Genomic DNA, 17,996 nt, shown 5'->3' with positions numbered 1-17,996 from the left:
TGATAAATACAATTGAAACTGATGAAAGTTGTTAAGAGTAAATTTTCAGAGTTCTCATCACGAGGAAAAAAATACATTTTTTTCTGTTTAAGTTTGTAACTGTATGAGATGATGGATGTTCACTAAATATGGTAATCATTTCATGATGTTTGTAAGTCAAATCATTATGCTACACATCTTAAATTTATGTAGTACTGTGTGTCAATTGTGTCTCAATAAAACTGGAAGAAAAAAATAATGTATCACCATTGGTGCATCAATTGTAACAAATGTGCCACACTAATGCACAATGTTAATAATAGGGAAAACTGGGACAGGGGAAGGAATATACTAGCATTCTCTGTACTTTCTGCTTAATTATTCTGTAAACTTACAACTGCTTTAATAAAAATCTATTTTACGTGTGTATGTGTTAATTGCTCAGCCGTGTCCGACTTTTGTAACCCCATGGACTGTAGCCTGCCAGACTCCTCTGTCGATGTAATTCTCCAGGCAAGAATACTGAAGAAATGGAGTGGTTTTCCATTTTCTTCTCCAGGGTTTCTTCCCCACCCAGGGATCCAACCTGGGTTTCCTGCGTTGCATGCAGGTTCTTTAACAGGGAAACACCTATTTTTTAATATATACCTAATGGGTAAAACGGAGAAGGCAATGGCAACCCACTCCAGTACTCTTGCCTGGAACATCCCATGGACGGAGGAACCTGGTAGGCTGTGGTCCATGGGGTCGCGAAGAGTCCGACACGACTGAGCGACTTCACTTTCACTTTTCACTTTCACGCAGTGGAGAAGGAAATGGCAACCCACTCGTGTTCTTGCCTGCAGAATCCCAGGGACGGCGGAGCCTGGTGGGCTGCCATCTGTGGGGTCGCACAGAGTCGGACACGACTGAAGCGACTTAGCAGCAGCAGCAGCAATGGGTAAAAAATAGCTGTTGAATGCTTTGCTGAACAAGCAGGGGGTATGATTAGAGCAGAATAAATCCATGGGTTTGCAGAGTCGGAGAGGACTCAGCACGCGCGAGCGCTCACACGCATACACACACACACACACACACACACACACACACACACACACACACGAGTAACAGAGCTTCCCAGGTGGCTCTCTGCCAGTGTGGGAGACGCAAGAGACACGGGATCGATACCTGGGTTGGGAAGATCCCCTGGAGTAGGAAACGGGAAGCCAGTTCAAGATCGCCTGGAAAATTCCACCGGGCAGAGGAGCCTGGAAGGCTACAGTCCTTGTAGTTCCAGTCCATGCGGTCCCAAAGAGTCAGACACGGCTGAGCGACTACACACACACACACACACACACACACACACACACACACACGTAACAGGAGACAAAGGAGGGGAATGATACCGCATTTCACAGAATTAAACCCGTTATAAAGGAAACTGCCAATAATATCAGATATACAAATATATTCATGAAAATTATATATTATAAAATTAAATGCCAGTCTTAGTCATTAGTTGCCAATATTTTGAGGAATAGGCTATTTGTACCCTATCTTTGTCCAAACGATTTGCATATATTATGCAAATAAGTAGAACTACTCACAGAATGCCTATGCTCCGCGATGCACTCCCCTGGACTCTTGGATTGGCCTGTCAATCCACCTTATTTGCATGACGTGATTTAATAAATGAAGGCCCCGCCCCCTCATGCTTTCACCTCTCGCGAAGATAAGCGTGAGTTGGAGCTCTTCCCTGGTTACGTAAGCTCCGCCCTCCGGCAGCTAATCCCTTCCGCCCAGTCTTCTAGCTCTATCTTCTTCGCGGATACTACTATAGGCCTAGCATCGTTTCCTTCCACTCTTGGCGTCTCTACGTCTCTCCGTTCCCATCTTTCCACGAACGCACTACGCACGCTCCGCCTCTTTCTCCCCCCAGTCGTCGTGCAAATTCTGCGCCCCAACAGCCTGGCCGACCGGCACCGCATCCCCGCCCCCTCTGCACGTCTCAACGGCCGACGCCGGGAGCCTGCCTCTTCAGCCAACCGGCGTCTTAGCGCCTATAAGTCCCTCCTCCTTATGCAAATGACTTGTGTCAGCTTCGCACGCTCTGCTTTTTTTTTAAAAAAAGGACAGCCCTGAAAGTAAAGAGGGATAGGGTGGAAAGCGCCCCGCCCTTTATGCAAATCAAGGGGCGTGTCTAGGCGCGGAGGGAGGCGGGAGGGGGGGCGCTCCCGGGGGCGGCGGTTGCCCGGATGGGCCGTTAGTCGGAGCCCAGCCGCGGAGTGAGCGAGGGAGACGGGAGGAGCCGAACCCGGCGCCATCCGCCGCCATCCGCCCCCGCCCCACCGCCATCCCACCCCGGGGAGCCCTCTAGGCCCCGGTCCCGGACCCCCGCGCACCCGGCCAGGTGAGTCTGGGCGAGCCGAATGCTAACGCCCTTTTCCGGCGCGGGAGCGGTGGTGGCAGCGGCGGCGGCGGCGGTGGCGGGCCGGGGGGAGGAGAAGCTGCCATTAGCCGCCGCCATTTTGTCCTCCTGCTGCCGGGCCCTGCCTGCCCCTCCCCCTCCGATACTCCCACCCTGGGACTCGCACCTCTAGCCCATTTCTGAGTCGACAACCTGCCCCTACCCACTCACCTTCTGGCTTCATGGGGAGACCTCCCCCCGGCTCCTGGGCCATAACTCCCCACCCCCCTTGCGCTCCTGGACTATCACCCCTATTTATGGGTCCCCTTCCCTGCTGCCGCTCTGGGGTGGGCCGCGCCTGACTGTCCTACTCTTCAAGAGTCTTCTTTCCTCCACAGTGGACCCCTCTTATCACCCAGCGTTAAGGTCCCCTTTTCTTGACGCCCCACTTCTCGTCCAGTCACTCCCACTCTGGAACCCTGCTTTTATCCCACATCTGTGCTTTCTACGTTCCTCAATATCTTCTCCGCTTATTTCATTTCTCATCTTCCTTATCACCTTTCTGTCCCAACCCCTCCTTTCTCCTGGGTCTTTCTGACATTGCTCCCTGTGGTCTGCATCCTTTTCCTGCCATTCCCGCTTACGTGTATTATTTTCCACCGGCTTTCATAATTCTTTTATTAATTTAGTTTTTTTTTTTTTTCGTTATTCTATCCCCTTCCCTTCATAAATTTTCAGACTGGCTTTCTTAAACTTACCTCCAAAGCAACCCCCTTCGCCTCATCTGATCTGTCTTAAAGTTCTTGATTTTAGTTATCATCCTGGTCTTGTCTGGCTATCTCACCAACTCCCTATCTCTTTCCTTTACCCCGTTGTCTACAAATGCCTGGTCGCTCAGGAACACTAACTGATGTTGGGGAGTTTGGTCGGCTTGGGGAGCAAGGAGAATCAGGGAAAGAAATGACTGCTGATGGTGGGTAGGAAAATGAAGTTGATTCCAGCCTTCGCCCCATGGTTACCTGGTATTCTTGACGTGGATCCATATGCTTTGTTTTACCCACGTGTATGTAGGGTAAACCAGAGCCCACCAGTATTCCATCTGCAGACAAACTTTTTTCCAGGAGCTGGGATGGGGGCAAGTGTAGGAAAAGATGGAATATTCAAAATACCTGATTCTGTAGCTTGGGAGTATGTAGTGCCCCAGTTGTTCCCTGAGGAATTCTCTGGCACCAACCCCCAGTCTGGCTGAGCAAGCTCATAAAATCCTTAAACTCCTGCATACCTTCCTGCAAAACCTCCGCAAATGGGAGGGAGACTGCAGGGACTAGAACCAGGGGCAAACTTAGGAAGCTGGTGTCTTAATGAGTAGGAGAGCTAAATCTCTCTTCCTTACATGATGGAGCTGTTTGCCTCTCTCTGGTTTTCTCTAGGGCTTGGACTTGCTGTTTTTATTGTAGGTCTCTGAAATGATTTTGATGGAGAGAGATTATTGTGGGCATAATGAGGTTGCTACACTTTATAGACTGGCACAGAGGGGAGAGTGTTTATACTAGGAAGGTACTGGATTTTTATTTGGGTTTTCTTGGCAAGGGGTGTCTGGGGGAAAGAGGGAATATGGCATTTGGGCTCTGTGGGGAACTAAGAAGATAGGATGGTTGCTTAAAGGAACTGGGGTGTTTGAATAGGCTGGAGGAAGAGGCATAAGAGGGCCATATATCTGAGCCCCAATAAGAATAAGAGGGAGCATCTAGGCTTCTATTGGGAGGCCCTTGGTGGAGCAGAGTGTGAAACACTTGGTGTCTGGTCACAGGCTCCGGCACGTTTTGGGGGAGGCGCCTGCAGGACCCAACGTACTCAATGAGCTTCCAGCGCAATGTCCGATCGCTCGGGGCCGACTGCCAAGGGGAAGGATGGAAAGAAGTATTCCTCGCTCAACCTGTTTGATACGTATAAGGGCAAGTCCTTAGAGATCCAGAAACCCGCTGGTGAGGGTCCTGCACTGATGTTCCTAATTATTGGAGGATGAGCATGAATGGGTCATGTATTTCAGAGCTCTTTGAAGGGAAACACCTGTAATACATATATCAAAAGGTTAGAGGAACACTAGAGACTTTCCAGTTTGTCCCATAGGGGACGTTGTGCTTTGAGTGCACACCAGCATCCTCCTACAAAGGCGTGTCTGTGGTTTTCTGTCTTTGGACACGTAAGAATTGGAGGCAAAGAAATGTGGACTTGGAGAAGTCTAGGGCCAGCTTGCTCCTTGCAGGCTCAAGATCAACCATCCCACATAGAATTACTGAGTGTAAAGCTTTTCAGCCTTCCTTGCTGATAGAATTTCGGAGATTGCCTAGGGCAAAGGGAGAGAAGGTTTCTAAGAGAAGATTTTGGGGATGTCTGTTTATGGGACCTCGGGTAAGATGCTGTCAGATTTCCCATTAGAGGCATTTTCCATTCTCTTTCCACCTTTTCTCCAGTTGCCCCTCGCCATGGCCTGCAGAGTCTCGGGAAAGTTGCCATTGCTCGGCGTATGCCACCCCCGGCCAACCTTCCAAGCCTGAAAGCCGAGAACAAAGGCAATGACCCTAATGTCTCACTAGTGCCGAAAGACGGAACAGGATGGGCAAGCAAACAGGAGCAGTCCGACCCCAAGAGGTAGATGGAGACCTGGGGAATCTAGAGTTAGGAATATTTAACTTTGAACTTCAGGATGAATTGGGGCTTGGTCTAACGTGGCCAGATGAGAGTCCAAGGCAAAGAGGAAAGACCCTCTCCTGCCTATTGCAGGACTCCTGTTAAATGCCTAAGGAACGGTACTTTTAGCTTTCTGTCAGGGGTAAGGAAAGTTTGAAGAACAGATGACAGTCTATGCAAGCTTGATGAGCTTATGGTATTTTGTCCTAAAATTTGTAAAAAGTAGTGAGAAGGCCTGGGTTCGGTTCCTGTCCTCCACCAGTTGGAGAAGCAGAGGAGCCAGTACCATCTCAGACTCTGAATAACCTTCCCATCCTACCATCCCCTCAGTTCCGATGCCTCAACCGCTCAGCAGCCGGAATCGCAGCCACTGCCGGCTTCACAGACGCCTGCCTCCAACCAATCGAAACGACCGCCAGCAGCCCCCGAGGTATCTGAAGAACTGGGTGTTATTTAGGGAGCAGGGGCAAGAATGGCTTGTAGCTCCTCATCATGTCATTGTTATCTCTCTGCCTCCCCAGAACACTCCTTCGGTTCCAAGCGGGGTAAAGTCCTGGGCACAAGCCAGCGTCACCCATGGAGCACATGGAGATGGTGAGTGCAAGGCTGTTTGAGGAGGTCTCTTTGGGCACCATAGTAGGCAGGAGTCCTGCACGGTACCTTCAGCAAAGTGTCCTCATACTCTATTGGCAAAACTTTGGGTCACATATTTGGTTTTCTTGGGAGACACATGAGCAAGATTTGTCGCAGATTTATATAAAGAGGTAGGTATCCCCAAACTGATCCTGTTTCTTGAGGAATGAACACCTAATACATAGGGGGTAAGTTTGGAGGCAGAACTGGGTCTTGTATCTATCAATCTTCCACTTTCACAGTGCATCCTCAGTAAAGATACTTGTGTCTCTTACTTTTGTACCTCAACCCCAACAGGTGGAAGGGCATCAAGCCTACTGTCACGATTCTCTCGAGAGGAATTTCCGACCCTGCAGGCGGCTGGCGACCAGGACAAGGCTGCCAAGGAAAGGGAGTCTGCCGAACAGTCGTCTGGGCCCGGACCAAGCCTCCGCCCCCAAAGTGAGTGGCCACTATTAGTGAGTAAATGAGTTAGGAATCCACCTTTTGACCAGGACATTACCTTATTCCATTTCAGAGTGAAGTGCTGGCTTAGTCATCTTTCTCCCCATCATTTTCAGCTATGTTCACTCTCTGTCTTTTCCAAAATACAGATTCTACAACTTGGAGGGACGGAGGTGGGCGTGGCCCTGATGAGCTGGAGGGCCCGGACTCCAAACTTCATCACGGCCATGACCCCCGGGGTGGACTGCAGCCTTCGGGCCCACCCCAGTTCCCTCCCTACCGCGGAATGATGCCGCCCTTCGTAAGTTTGGATATCTTGTTTTGGATTGATTGTGCTGGAAGCTAGAGAGTTAGGAGTTACAACTTAGTCTTTGGAGGGGACAGCTGGAAAGCAGAGGTCTATGTGGGTGGAAGGATGATAGGTTTAGGGCTGTGGTAGGCTGTTTGGCTGCTCCTCTAAGCGGCTACTCTTGGGCCCTTTTGCAGATGTATCCCCCATATCTCCCGTTCCCTCCGCCCTATGGACCCCAGGGGCCTTATAGATACCCCACGCCCGATGGGCCCAGGTGAGTAGTCTAGGTCTGGGTTTGTGCTTGGGGACAGGGGAAGCCTGCTGGGGAGAAGATGGTTTTCTAGTCAGGAGGCTCAGTCTGTGATTATACAATCCAGTGTTCTTTTATCTTCTCTCCTTTCCCTTTTCATACACAGCCGTTTCCCCCGAGTGGCAGGCCCCCGAGGGTCAGGGCCACCAATGCGTCTTGTAGAGCCAGTGGGTCGGCCTTCCATTCTTAAAGAAGATAATCTCAAAGAGTTTGACCAGTTGGACCAGGAGAATGATGATGGTTGGGCAGGTGAGTGGATGTTAAGGACCAGGTATTTTAGTTTTGTTTTGGGGGGTTGGGTTGGTTTTGGCCGCACTGTACAGCTTGTGGGATCTTAGTTCCCTGACCAGGGATTGAACACAGGCACTTGGCAGTGAAAGTGTGGATTCCTAACCACTAGAATTCCCAAGTATTTCAGTTTTAAAAAGCAAAATCTGATGAGAAAACAGTGGATCATTGTGGGAGAAAAGTAGACATTGAGGGGTAGGGCAGATACCTGGAGGAAAGCCAAATCCTGGCGGAGAAGGAGTCAGGAGTGAGATTGACAGTCATGGATCTAGATGCCAGTGGGAAGAGGGCAGTTGGCCTTGGTAGCACATCCAGTCGTGTAGTGATGCTCGAGATGGGAGCTCAGGATGCTGGGGTTACCGTGCTTCACTTTTCGCCTCAGGGGCCCATGAGGAGGTCGACTACACTGAGAAGCTCAAGTTCAGCGATGAGGAAGATGGGCGAGACTCCGATGAAGAGGGAGCTGAGGGCCAGTGAGTTCAGGGCTCTCTGGGGAGTGGAGGGGCTCAGTTTGTCTCATGGTAATATACTCTTAAAGGAGCTGGGTTGCAGCTGATTTTAATTCCACTGTTGGTCTGTTCACAGCAAGGAGTCCCAGTCAGCTGCTGGTGAGGAACGGCCCCCTGAAGCAGATGGCAAAAAGGGCAACTCCCCCGGCAGCGAACCGCCCCCTCCCAAGACGGCCTGGGCAGAGACCTCTCGGCCTCCAGAGACAGAGCCGGGACCTCCTGCCCCAAAGCCTCCCCCACCCCCACCCCACCGAGGCCCCGCCGGGAACTGGGGCCCCCCTGGGGACTACCCAGTGAGTGTCTACAATGAGGGGTTGAGAGGGTCACTTGGGGGAGACTAGTTTCAGCTGAGTAGTTGAAGCAGCAGTAATAAGAGGAAGCTGGAGGGAGGGCCAGAAATGGGCAGCAGTAAGTGTAGAGCTGTGGAGCATATCTGAAAAGGTTTGGAACATCATTGGTGTTAGGCGAGTTAGAGTGAAGAGAGAAATTGGAATGCTAATTAGGAAAAACAAGGACACCTGGGGTCTTTGGGGTCTTGAGAAGGAAGAAATAAAAAGACTAGGATGATGAGTTTGTCCCTGCCATGAGAGGCCATCAACCCCAAGGCCTGGTCTTTGCAGCTGCAGCTAAAGACAGTTGATCAGTCTGTGAAAGAGATCGTAAGAAACATAGTAACTGACACCTCTGGCCCTGCTGGGTCTGCCCACTGACAGGATCGTGGGGGCCCTCCCTGCAAACCTCCAGCACCCGAAGACGAGGATGAGGCTTGGCGGCAGCGGCGAAAGCAGTCTTCGTCTGAAATCTCCCTGGCTGTGGAGCGGGCTCGGCGCCGGCGAGAGGAAGAGGAGCGGCGCATGCAGGAGGAGCGCAGGGCAGCCTGTGCTGAAAAGCTCAAGCGACTTGATGAGAAGTTTGGGGCACCTGACAAGCGGCTCAAAGCAGAGCCTACTGCACCACCTGCTACCCCTCCTGCTCCCGCTCCACCACCTGCAGTCCCCAAAGAACTTTCCACGCCTCCAGCTCCTCCACCGGCCCCAGTTCCGACACCTGAAAAAGAACCAGAAGAGCCGGCACAGTCCTCTCCTGCCCAGTCCACCCCCACTCCAGGTGTGGCTCCGACTCCCACCGCAGTGAGTGGTGGGGGCAGCACCAGTAGCACCAGCAGTGGTAGCTTCGAAGCCAGTGCAGGTATGATGGAGATGGTGATGGGTAGATCTTCTGTCTTCTTGGGGTTGAGGGTGCAGGTGGTAAGGATGTGAGTAAAGGATATAAAAGGCAGTGTCAGTTCGTAGGACTGTCACTGGTAGGGGTGAAGTGGATCTTTTTGCTTCTGTGGACATAGGAGGGGGAAAGGTTTTCTTACCTGAGTTCCTGAATAAGTAGTAATCTAAAACCACTTCCCTATAGGCCTAGAGTGGAGCAACGCCGAAGGAAGTGTTACTTTTGATGATTTCATGGAAAATTAACACCACCGCCATTGGCTTTTGAGAGACCTTGAAGTGTTTTTATGGGTTTTAAATGGGATGGTCTTATTGTTAGAGGAGGTGCTAGAAGTGAGTGCTGAAACTATGGGGTGTTCATGGAATATCTGTTGGTGGACTAGATTGCTCTGATTATCTTTTTTTCAATGCAGTGGAACCCCAAGTGCCCTCAAAAGAGGGTCCTGAACCACCAGAAGAGGTTCCTTCCCCTGCCACACCCCCAGCCCCAAAAGTGGAAGCCAAGGGTGATGGAGTTGGTCCCACCCGGCAGCCCCCCAGCCAAGGATTGGGCTATCCCAAATATCAGAAATCATTGCCTCCTCGTTTCCAGCGGCAGCAGCAGGTGAAACTAAATTACTTAAGGGCTGCTTCTCTCCTCGGTTTCAGTATTTATCCATATATCCATTTATTTCAGTATTTAGCCTAATATCCATATCTATCCATAAGTTACCTCCTGGGTCCCTCTCCCAGTTCTGTCTCTGCTGTGTCACCCTAGTTTCTATCTAGTCCCAAGTGTCACATTGGTGTGGGTTTTGTTTTTGCTAGTCCTGTGTTCTGGTTGGGCCTTTGACGCCTATCACTCCCTTTTGTCCTTCCCTAGGAGCAGCTGTTGAAGCAGCAGCAGCAGCAGCAGTGGCAGCAGCAGCAGCAGGGCTCTGCCCAGCCTACCCCAGTGCCCCCATCTCCACCGCAGCCTGTGACCATGGGGGCTGTGCCGGCTCCACAGGCTCCACCCCCGCCCCCCAAGGCCCTGTACCCAGGTGCTCTGGGCCGGCCCCCGCCCATGCCCCCTATGAACTTTGATCCCCGCTGGATGATGATTCCTCCTTATGTGGACCCTCGGCTCCTCCAAGGCCGGCCCCCTCTGGACTTCTACCCTCCTGGTGTGCATCCCTCTGGTAAGGCACCATAGATGAGGTAGGGCGTCGGGGACCCCTGAGTCTTGGGAAGTAGGTATCCTCATCTTGCTGTGGGGATGAAGGGCAACCAGTCAAGAGGGGAGCTTAGCACTCCTGAGATAGCTCTTTGTAACAGGAATGAAGTAGTGACGCCCACCTAACCGAAGATTTCCCTGGTTGGAGGGATTGATAGATTGACCTGTAGGGAAGCTGAGTGGTTCACCACGTTTTAGGAGAGCAGGCACTGCCTCTCAGGAGATGGAGGCACTGCATTGACTGGGCTGGTGTGGAGGATTGAACTGGGGAGGTGATTTTGGGGCTGGAGGGCCTGTAACATAAAAAAGGTTAGGTTTTCTCATACTGTTTGGTTTTCTCAGGCCTAGTTCCCCGGGAGCGTTCAGACAGTGGGGGCTCAAGTTCAGAGCCATTTGAGCGCCATGCACCCCCTCTCTTACGGGATCGGGGCACCCCACCAGTGGATCCAAAGTTGGCTTGGGTAGGAGATGTCTTCACCACCACACCTGCTGACCCCCGCCCACTTACTTCACCACTTCGCCAGGCTGCTGATGAGGATGAGAAGGGGATGAGGTGAGTGTGAGTAGAGAAATGGGAGGGTTTCTAGCAAACATATCTAGAAGAATGGGTATTTTGGTTTATCGGTGAAGTGATAGGAATAAACATGAAAGGAGTGTTTGGGTCATAATAAAGTGTTCTGTTTTCCCACCTAGTTCATTTTCCTCGTCTTGAGATACTTACTTCCATCTTTTCTGTCTCCCTCTTCAGGAGTGAGACCCCTCCAGTACCTCCCCCACCACCCTATCTGGCCAGTTATCCAGGCTTTCCTGAGAATGGAGCGCCTGGGCCTCCAATCCCTCGCTTTCCTCTGGAGGAGCCAGCTCCCCCAGGGCCCCGTCCACTCCCCTGGCCCCCAGGCAATGAGGAGGCAGCCAAGATGCAAGCTCCACCACCCAAGAAGGAAACTCCCAAGGAGGAGGCTCCGCAGCTGACAGGGCCAGAAACTGGTCGAAAGCCTTCCCGCGGAATTGGAGGCCAAGGCCCCCCGCCACCTCGCAGAGAGAACCGCACAGAGACCCGCTGGGGCCCACGCCCAGGCAGCAGTCGTCGTGGGATCCCTCCAGAGGAGCCAGGGGCCCCTCCCCGCCGGGCTGGGCCGATAAAGAAACCCCCACCGCCTGCGAAAGTTGAAGAGCTGCCCCCTAACCCCAAGCCCCTTGAACAGGGGGATGAAACCCCCAAGGCTCCAAAGCCAGACCCATTGAAGATAGCAAAGGGAAAGATAGGTGGCCCCAAGGAGACCCCACCCAGTGGGAATCTTTCCCCTGCCCCAAGGCTTCGGAGGGACTATTCCTATGAAAGAGTGGGTCCTACCTCTTGCCGGGGTCGGGGCCGAGGGGAGTATTTTGCCAGAGGGAGGGGTTTTCGGGGGACCTATGGGGGACGGGGGCGGGGAGCCCGAAGCCGAGAGTTCCGCAGTTACCGAGAGTTTCGAGGAGATGATGGACGTGGAGGTGGGACAGGGGGACCAAACCATCCTCCTCCCCGAGGCCGCACTGCCAGCGAGACACGGAGTGAGGGTTCGGAGTATGAAGAAATCCCCAAGCGGCGCCGGCAGCGGGGCTCAGAGACAGGCAGTGAGACCCATGAGAGCGATCTGGCCCCCTCAGACAAGGAGGCCCCCACTCCCAAGGAAGGAGTACTTACACAGGTCCCTCTCGCTCCTCCATCATCAGGAGCACCCCCTTCACCAGCCCCAGCCCGCTTTTCCACTGCCCGAGGTGGGCGAGTCTTCACTCCCAGAGGGGTGCCATCCCGCCGGGGTCGAGGGGGTGGGCGGCCCCCTCCCCCCATTTGCCCCGGCTGGAGCCCCCCAACCAAGTCCCTGGCTCCAAAGAAGCCTCCAACAGGTCCTATGCCACCAAGTAAGGAGCCTTTGAAAGAGAAGCTGATCCCGGGGCCCCTGTCCCCTATGGCCCGAGGAGGCAGCAGTGGAGGCAACAACGTAGGCATGGGTGTGGAAGATGGGGAGCGGCCCAGAAGGAGGCGACACGGGAGGGCTCAGCAGCAGGACAAACCACCTCGTTTCCGGAGACTGAAACAGGAACGAGAGAATGCTGCCAGAGGGGCTGAGGGCAAGCCCTCTTCCCTAGTTCTTCCAGCCTCTACACCTGGGTCAGAGGAGGCCCTCACAACAGTAGCAGTACCCCCACCACCTCGCCGGGCAGCGGCCAAGTCTCCTGATCTGTCAAACCAGAACTCGGACCAAGCCAACGAAGAGTGGGAGACAGCCTCTGAGAGCAGCGACTTTGCCAGCGAGCGGCGGGGGGACAAGGAGGCTCCCCCACCAGCACTGCTGACCCCCAAAGCTGTGGGGACTCATGGAGGGAGTGGAGGCGGTGCTGGATCAGGCATTTCAACCATGTCCCGTGGAGATCTGAGCCAGAGAGCTAAGGATTTGAGCAAGCGGAGCTTTTCGAGTCAGCGACCCGGCATGGAGAGGCAGAACCGGCGCCCAGGCCCAAGCAGCAAGTCTGGTGGCGGTGGCGGCAGCAGTGGAGGAGGTGGTGGGGGTCCTGGAGGGAGGGCCGGCCCAGGGCGAGGGGACAAGAGGAGCTGGCCCTCTCCCAAGAACCGAAGGTGGGTACAGGCAGGTGGTGGTTTATTCTTTGAGTTGTTAGGTTGGGGGAGGGGAGAAAACCTGTTAGAGAAGTCGGGTTGGATGCAGTGGAATTGGAGATCAGTACCTGGGGAAAGCTGTTAGGCACCAGGTCACCTGTGTTTAGGTGAAGTGGCTGGAAAGCAGTGGACAGCATCGGAAACCCCCATATTCCTTGTTTTCCTTTCTGTGCACCTGTATGAGTAGAATTTCTTTAGTGTGGGAAAACAAGGGTTTCCTGGAGGTTCCAAGGTTAGGACTCCGTGCTTTCACTGTCTGGGCTCTGGTTTGATCCCTGGTTAGGGAACCAAGATCCCAGGAGTTGCGTGGTGCAGCCAGAAAAAAAGTGATCAGAAACACCTGGATTTTAGCACAGAACAGGCTGAAGGTGAAGCGGTGGAAGAGAATTGTAGAGAAAACCGTAACAGTTTGTAAATACTGGAGCTGATTCTTTGTTCTCTTCAGCCGTCCCCCAGAGGAACGTACCCCAGGGCTCCCTCTGCCTCCCCCGCCCCCCAGCAGTTCTGCGGTCTTCCGCTTGGACCAAGTTATCCACAGCAACCCTGCTGGCATCCAGCAGGCTCTGGCTCAGCTCAGCAGCCGCCAAGGAAGTGCAGCTGCGCCAGTGGGGCACCCAAGGCCCAAGTCTGGGCCTCCCCAAGCCCCTCAAGGCCCCTCTCCTCGGCCCCCCGCCCAGTATGACCCTCAGAGGGCCAACAATGACGACGTCAGTTCAGGTAAGCTGGAAGGGCTAAGGGTTCCCAGAGAGGGCCAGGTGCTGAAGGGTGGAAGAGTGTGGCCCAGGAGTCCTGGTGCTGGGTGTCTGCACAGAGGGTGGAAGGATTGGGAGGTGGAGTACAGAGGGCAAAGCTCAGTTTGGTGATAGTCAAGGCAGACGCTGATGGATTTCCTTTTCTCCCCAGACCCCCACTTCGAAGAACCAGGGCCGATGGTGAGGGGGATGGGCGGGACTGCCCGGGACTCTGCTGGTGTTAATCCCTTCCCCCCCAAACGGCGAGAGCGGCCACCTAGGAAACCGGAGCTGCTGCAGGAGGTGAGGGACTGGATTGAAGTATTTCACTGCTCTCACTTTAGAAAGCTCTAACTTCATGTTCTCTCCACTCTTTTTCCTATTTATGTCACTGTGTTTTCATCCCAAATTCTCAGTGTTGGTCACTGCTTTTTTTTTTTTTTTTTTTTTTTTGGTCACTGCTTATTTCTCATCACCCTTTTTGCCCCACACGTGTGGCTCTGTGTCCTAGCTGCTTGCATTGCCCAGTTCCCATCTCATTCATGTTTTGTTTCTGGACTCTGATTTTTAGGAATCATTGCCACCTTCTCATAGCTCTGGATTTTTGGGCCCCAAACCCGAGGGCTCAAGCCCTCAAGGGGAGTCCAGAGATGCAGGAACAGAGGCCCTGACCCCTCACATCTGGAATCGTTTACATACTGGTGAGTTCAGCTGAGAAGGAAGGACTGTGTTAGAGGACTTAGAGCAAGATGGACCATAGAGCTGTCTTGTCTTACTTCTGTGTGTTGGTGCTTTTCCCAGCCACTAGCCGAAAGAGTTACCAGCCTGGCTCCATGGAGCCTTGGATGGAACCCCTGAGTCCTTTTGAGGATGTGGCTGGCACAGAGGTGAGTGAGAGTGGGAGGGAGTGTCTGAGCTGATGTTGTTGAGCACCGGCCCTACTTGCCCCACTGTCCTGGGATGAGCGTGGGGCTGTTCCGTCACATAGTCGTCTCCTTTCTATAGTTTGTGTATGTGTGTACCTCATTCAGGTATTGGGGTGCTTCCTGCTCTGACTTAACTCCTTCTCCACTCCTCTCAGATGAGTCAGTCTGACAGTGGGGTGGACCTGAGTGGGGATTCTCAGGTGTCATCAGGTCCCTGCAGCCAGCGAAGTTCCCCTGATGGAGGACTCAAGGGGGCAGCAGAAGGGCCCCCCAAGCGACCTGGAGGCCCCTCACCCCTGAATGCTGTTCCTGGTGAGGGTCCACCTGGCTCTGAACCCTCTGAACCTCCTAGGAGACGGCCACCTGCCCCCCATGATGGGGACAGAAAGGTAAACGACCAAGAAAGGATAAGAATGTTTCTGGGACTTTGGCCTTGCTTTTGTCTCCCTTTTTCTCTGCCTGTGTGTGCTGATTTGAGCTTCTTTTTCCTCCCCCCACCCCTACTTCACTGTGTTGTTCCACTCAGGAGCTGCCCCGGGAGCAGCCTCTGCCCCCTGGGCCCATTGGTACAGAACGATTGCAGCGTACAGACCGAGGCCCAGAACCTGGCTCCCTCCGGCCGTCCCATCGACCTGGTCCTCCAGTCCAGTTTGGTACCAATGATAAGGTCTGTGTGGACTGAATCGGGGTGTCTTGGCTTGGGTGGAGAGAGGGAAAGGACTGGAAGTGGGGGAGGACACGTGTCTGAATCGTGGACCATCTCCCCTGCCTCGTGATCACAGGACTCAGACTTGTGCCTGGTGGTGGGAGACAGTTTAAAAGCAGAGAAGGAGCTAACGGCATCAGTTACTGAGGTAAGTGGGAGAGTGAGTTTTTGAGGACAGGCTTTGGACACCTGGAGGAGAGTGTCTGGGAGTGACCTGGGCATCCAGGTTGCGCAGATGGCCCTCTTGACAAGTCGTCTCCTTCCCAGGCCATTCCCATGGCCCGAGACTGGGAGCTGCTCCCCAGTGCTTCTGCCTCAGCTGAGCCACAATCCAAGAGCCTGGCTTCTGGGCACTGTGGCCCCGAGACCAGCTCCTCAGGCCAGCGCTTGTACCCTGAGATCTTCTATGGCAGCCCTGGGCCTCCCAGTTCTCAGGTAGGTCTTGCCTCCTATTCAAGAACCTCTCTCTGTTTGCTGTCCCCTAAAATCAAGCCTTTCCCATTTGCAGTTTTTAAAATTTTCCTTCCTGCTTTTGCTGTAGTGGGTGGGGTGGGTGAGTTTTTCTTGACCAGGAAAACGAGCTGTTCCATTCTTGCTCTCCTGCAGGTCTCAGGAGGAGCCATAGACTCTCAATTACATCCCAACAGTGGAGGCTTCCGTCCTGGGACACCCTCGCTGCACACTTACAGGTAAGACTTATCTCAGAAGGACATGGAACTGTGTTCAGGGAAAGAGAGAAGGGGAAGACACTTCTAGGGTACCTGGCGGGTGGTGGACTTCCACTTCAGACTAAAGGAGTTGACTGGTTCCTGATCTCTCTCCCCCGCCTTGGCCCAATTTCCCTCCAGATCACAGCCCCTGTACCTCCCCACGGGCCCAGCCCCGCCCTCAGCACTGCTCTCAGGGGTAGCTGTTAAGGGCCAGTTTCTGGATTTCTCCGCACTGCAAGCAACGGAGCTGGGGAAGCTGCCGGCTGGAGTTCTCTACCCTCCACCTTCCTTTCTCTACTCTCCAGCCTTCTGCCCTAGCCCTCTGCCAGACCCACCCTTGCTTCAGGTGAGAGGCAGGCGGATGCTGGGCTTAGGGGTAGGAGTTGGGGTGCTTTGGGGGGAGTTGACATTGTCCTCCCTGTTCCCCAACAGGTGCGACAGGATCTGCCATCCCCCTCAGATTTTTATTCTGCTCCTCTGCAACCTGGTGGCCAAAGTGGCTTCCTCCCCTCAGGGGCTCCTGCCCAGCAGGTACCTTTTATCTTCTCAGTCCCCTTTGTGCGCTTCGCTTTCCAACTCTGGCGTTGTTTGTTACTTGTTTGGACTCTTCCTGGTTTTCTGACATTCCTCCCTGCCCCCAGCACACACACCCATGTTTCTCATTACAGATGCTTCTGCCCATGGTGGACTCACAGCTGCCTGTGGTGAACTTTGGCTCCCTGCCACCGGCGCCGCCTCCTGCCCCACCCCCCCTCTCTCTGTTACCGGTGGGCCCTCCTCTGCAGCCCCCCAGCCTGGCCGTGCGGCCCCCACCCGCTCCTGCTACTCGGGTGCTGCCTTCACCTGCCAGGCCCTTCGGCCCTAGCTTGGGGCGAGCAGAGGTAAGGTACAGGAGCAGAAGTGCTAGGGAGCCCCGAGACTCAGGGGTAAGGATTCAGTGTCAGGATGAAGAAGTGGAGAGGCAGGACGCTCACGAGACTTTTTTCCTTCAGTTGCACCCAGTAGAACTGAAGCCGTTCCAGGATTATCGAAAACTGAATAGCAACCTTGGGGGACCTGGGTCATCACGGACTCCCCCATCTGGAAGGCAAGAGAAGGGAATGGGGGTACGGACTGCCCATCTATCCCCAATGATTTACTTTCTTTGGGGACCATAGGTGAGTCTGAAGGTTGCCTCAAATATCTTTTCTCCAGGTCTTTCTCTGGCCTCAATTCCCGTCTCAAGGCCCCACCTTCCACCTACAGCGGAGTCTTCCGCACACAGCGCATCGACCTCTACCAGCAGGTGAAGGAGAAACCCCTGTTTCTCGGGCACAAGTCCGAGTTGAGTTTCCTCCTGAGTTCCTGCCCTTCCATCCCTGACCTCCCTGTCTGACTTAACTTCCACATGTGCCCACCCCCCAGGCCTCCCCACCAGATGCCCTGCGCTGGATGCCGAAGCCTTGGGAGCGGACAGGGCCACCTTCTCGAGAAGGGCCATCCCGAAGGGCCGAGGAGCCTGGGTCCAGAGGGGACAAGGAGCCTGGATTGCCCCCACCCCGCTGAGGGAGTTCCCTTGGCCCCCCACCCCCCGGGGCTTATGTATATAGATTATAAATATATAAGGGGGAAAGGGGTGGGTGGGGAAGGGTTGTGGGGCTGGTGCCTCGCTTCCCCTCCTCTCCCCTCCCCTCGTCCCCTATCCCTGGGGCCGTTTGTTAAAAAAGAATAATAAAAGGATTAAAAAAAATCCAAAATGATTTGGGGGATGGGTTGGTTGGTTGCTGTCTCTTATGTCATATTCAGTGCCAAGTGATCTGTAGAATGGTTTCAATTAGGCACATATTTGTTACTTTACCTTGGTGACCACTTCTGACTATCTCAGAACAAGCTCTTGGTGTATCTTAGAAGTTTCCTGGGCCAGGAATTAGATTTTTTGTGCCAGTGAAGTTGGTCCTATAGAGCTTTGCTTGCACATACGGGGCCATGGTGGGACATCTGGATGGTAGAATGCCATTAGATTGTCAACCAGTGTCTTTACATGGCTTCTCCAGCAAGATATTCTGAGTCACCCGGCCTTTCACGTCCCTGAGCCAGCATTCCAGAGGTCTCGGCAGATACTGCAAAGGTTATGACTTGGCCCTAGGTTTCTGCCAGGTTTTGTTTGTCCAGCATCAGGCTAGCTAAAGGAGGGGGATGACAACTGCTTCTAAAAAGAAATAGTGGACAGCCCATAGCTGTGTGTCACTTTGGTCCTGACTGCACACCAGAAGTGTCTTTATAGTCACAGACTGATCAAACAGGAACAGTGGGTGAACAGTGGGCTCCTTGAACTGGG

The 17,996-nt window shown here is 53.6% G+C and overlaps 1 protein-coding gene and 1 non-coding gene across 4 annotated transcripts; both read left to right on the top strand.

Annotated features, from left to right (window-relative positions):
• The first annotated feature begins 2,172 nt into the window (after positions 1–2,172).
• Positions 2,173–17,427, top strand: PRRC2A (proline rich coiled-coil 2A). 3 transcript variants are annotated; one of them, XM_043907908.1, is made up of 31 exons: positions 2,174–2,368; positions 4,176–4,350; positions 4,840–5,017; positions 5,387–5,486; positions 5,578–5,650; positions 5,987–6,130; positions 6,283–6,434; positions 6,620–6,699; positions 6,842–6,984; positions 7,406–7,496; positions 7,609–7,825; positions 8,246–8,720; positions 9,166–9,356; positions 9,615–9,912; positions 10,290–10,500; positions 10,696–12,567; positions 13,052–13,323; positions 13,510–13,640; positions 13,909–14,038; positions 14,139–14,224; positions 14,419–14,652; positions 14,790–14,930; positions 15,046–15,117; positions 15,237–15,404; positions 15,576–15,658; positions 15,818–16,025; positions 16,112–16,210; positions 16,348–16,560; positions 16,672–16,766; positions 16,874–16,964; positions 17,084–17,427. In XM_043907908.1, exons 2-31 carry the CDS (start codon positions 4,239–4,241, stop codon positions 17,222–17,224), a joined length of 6,501 nt encoding a protein of 2,166 aa, XP_043763843.1. In that variant the 5' UTR covers positions 2,174–2,368; positions 4,176–4,238; the 3' UTR covers positions 17,225–17,427. The 3 variants fall into 3 exon arrangements, with proteins under 3 accessions (XP_043763840.1, XP_043763843.1, XP_043763841.1); XM_043907905.1 differs by having other exon boundaries at positions 2,173–2,368; positions 16,348–16,766; XM_043907906.1 differs by lacking the exon at positions 2,174–2,368 and adding an exon at positions 3,823–3,922 and having other exon boundaries at positions 16,348–16,766.
• LOC122697916 lies at positions 4,526–4,656 on the top strand. Its single transcript, XR_006342242.1, has one exon. It is a non-coding gene; the product is annotated as a small nucleolar RNA SNORA38 (small nucleolar RNA).
• Positions 17,428–17,996: the final 569 nt, after the last annotated feature.

Source organism: Cervus elaphus, chromosome 7 (assembly GCF_910594005.1).
Source record: "Cervus elaphus chromosome 7, mCerEla1.1, whole genome shotgun sequence".
NCBI lineage: Eukaryota > Metazoa > Chordata > Mammalia > Artiodactyla > Cervidae > Cervus > Cervus elaphus.
Note: the sequence above shows the minus strand (reverse complement) of the source record. Positions and strands in the feature narration are given on the sequence as shown.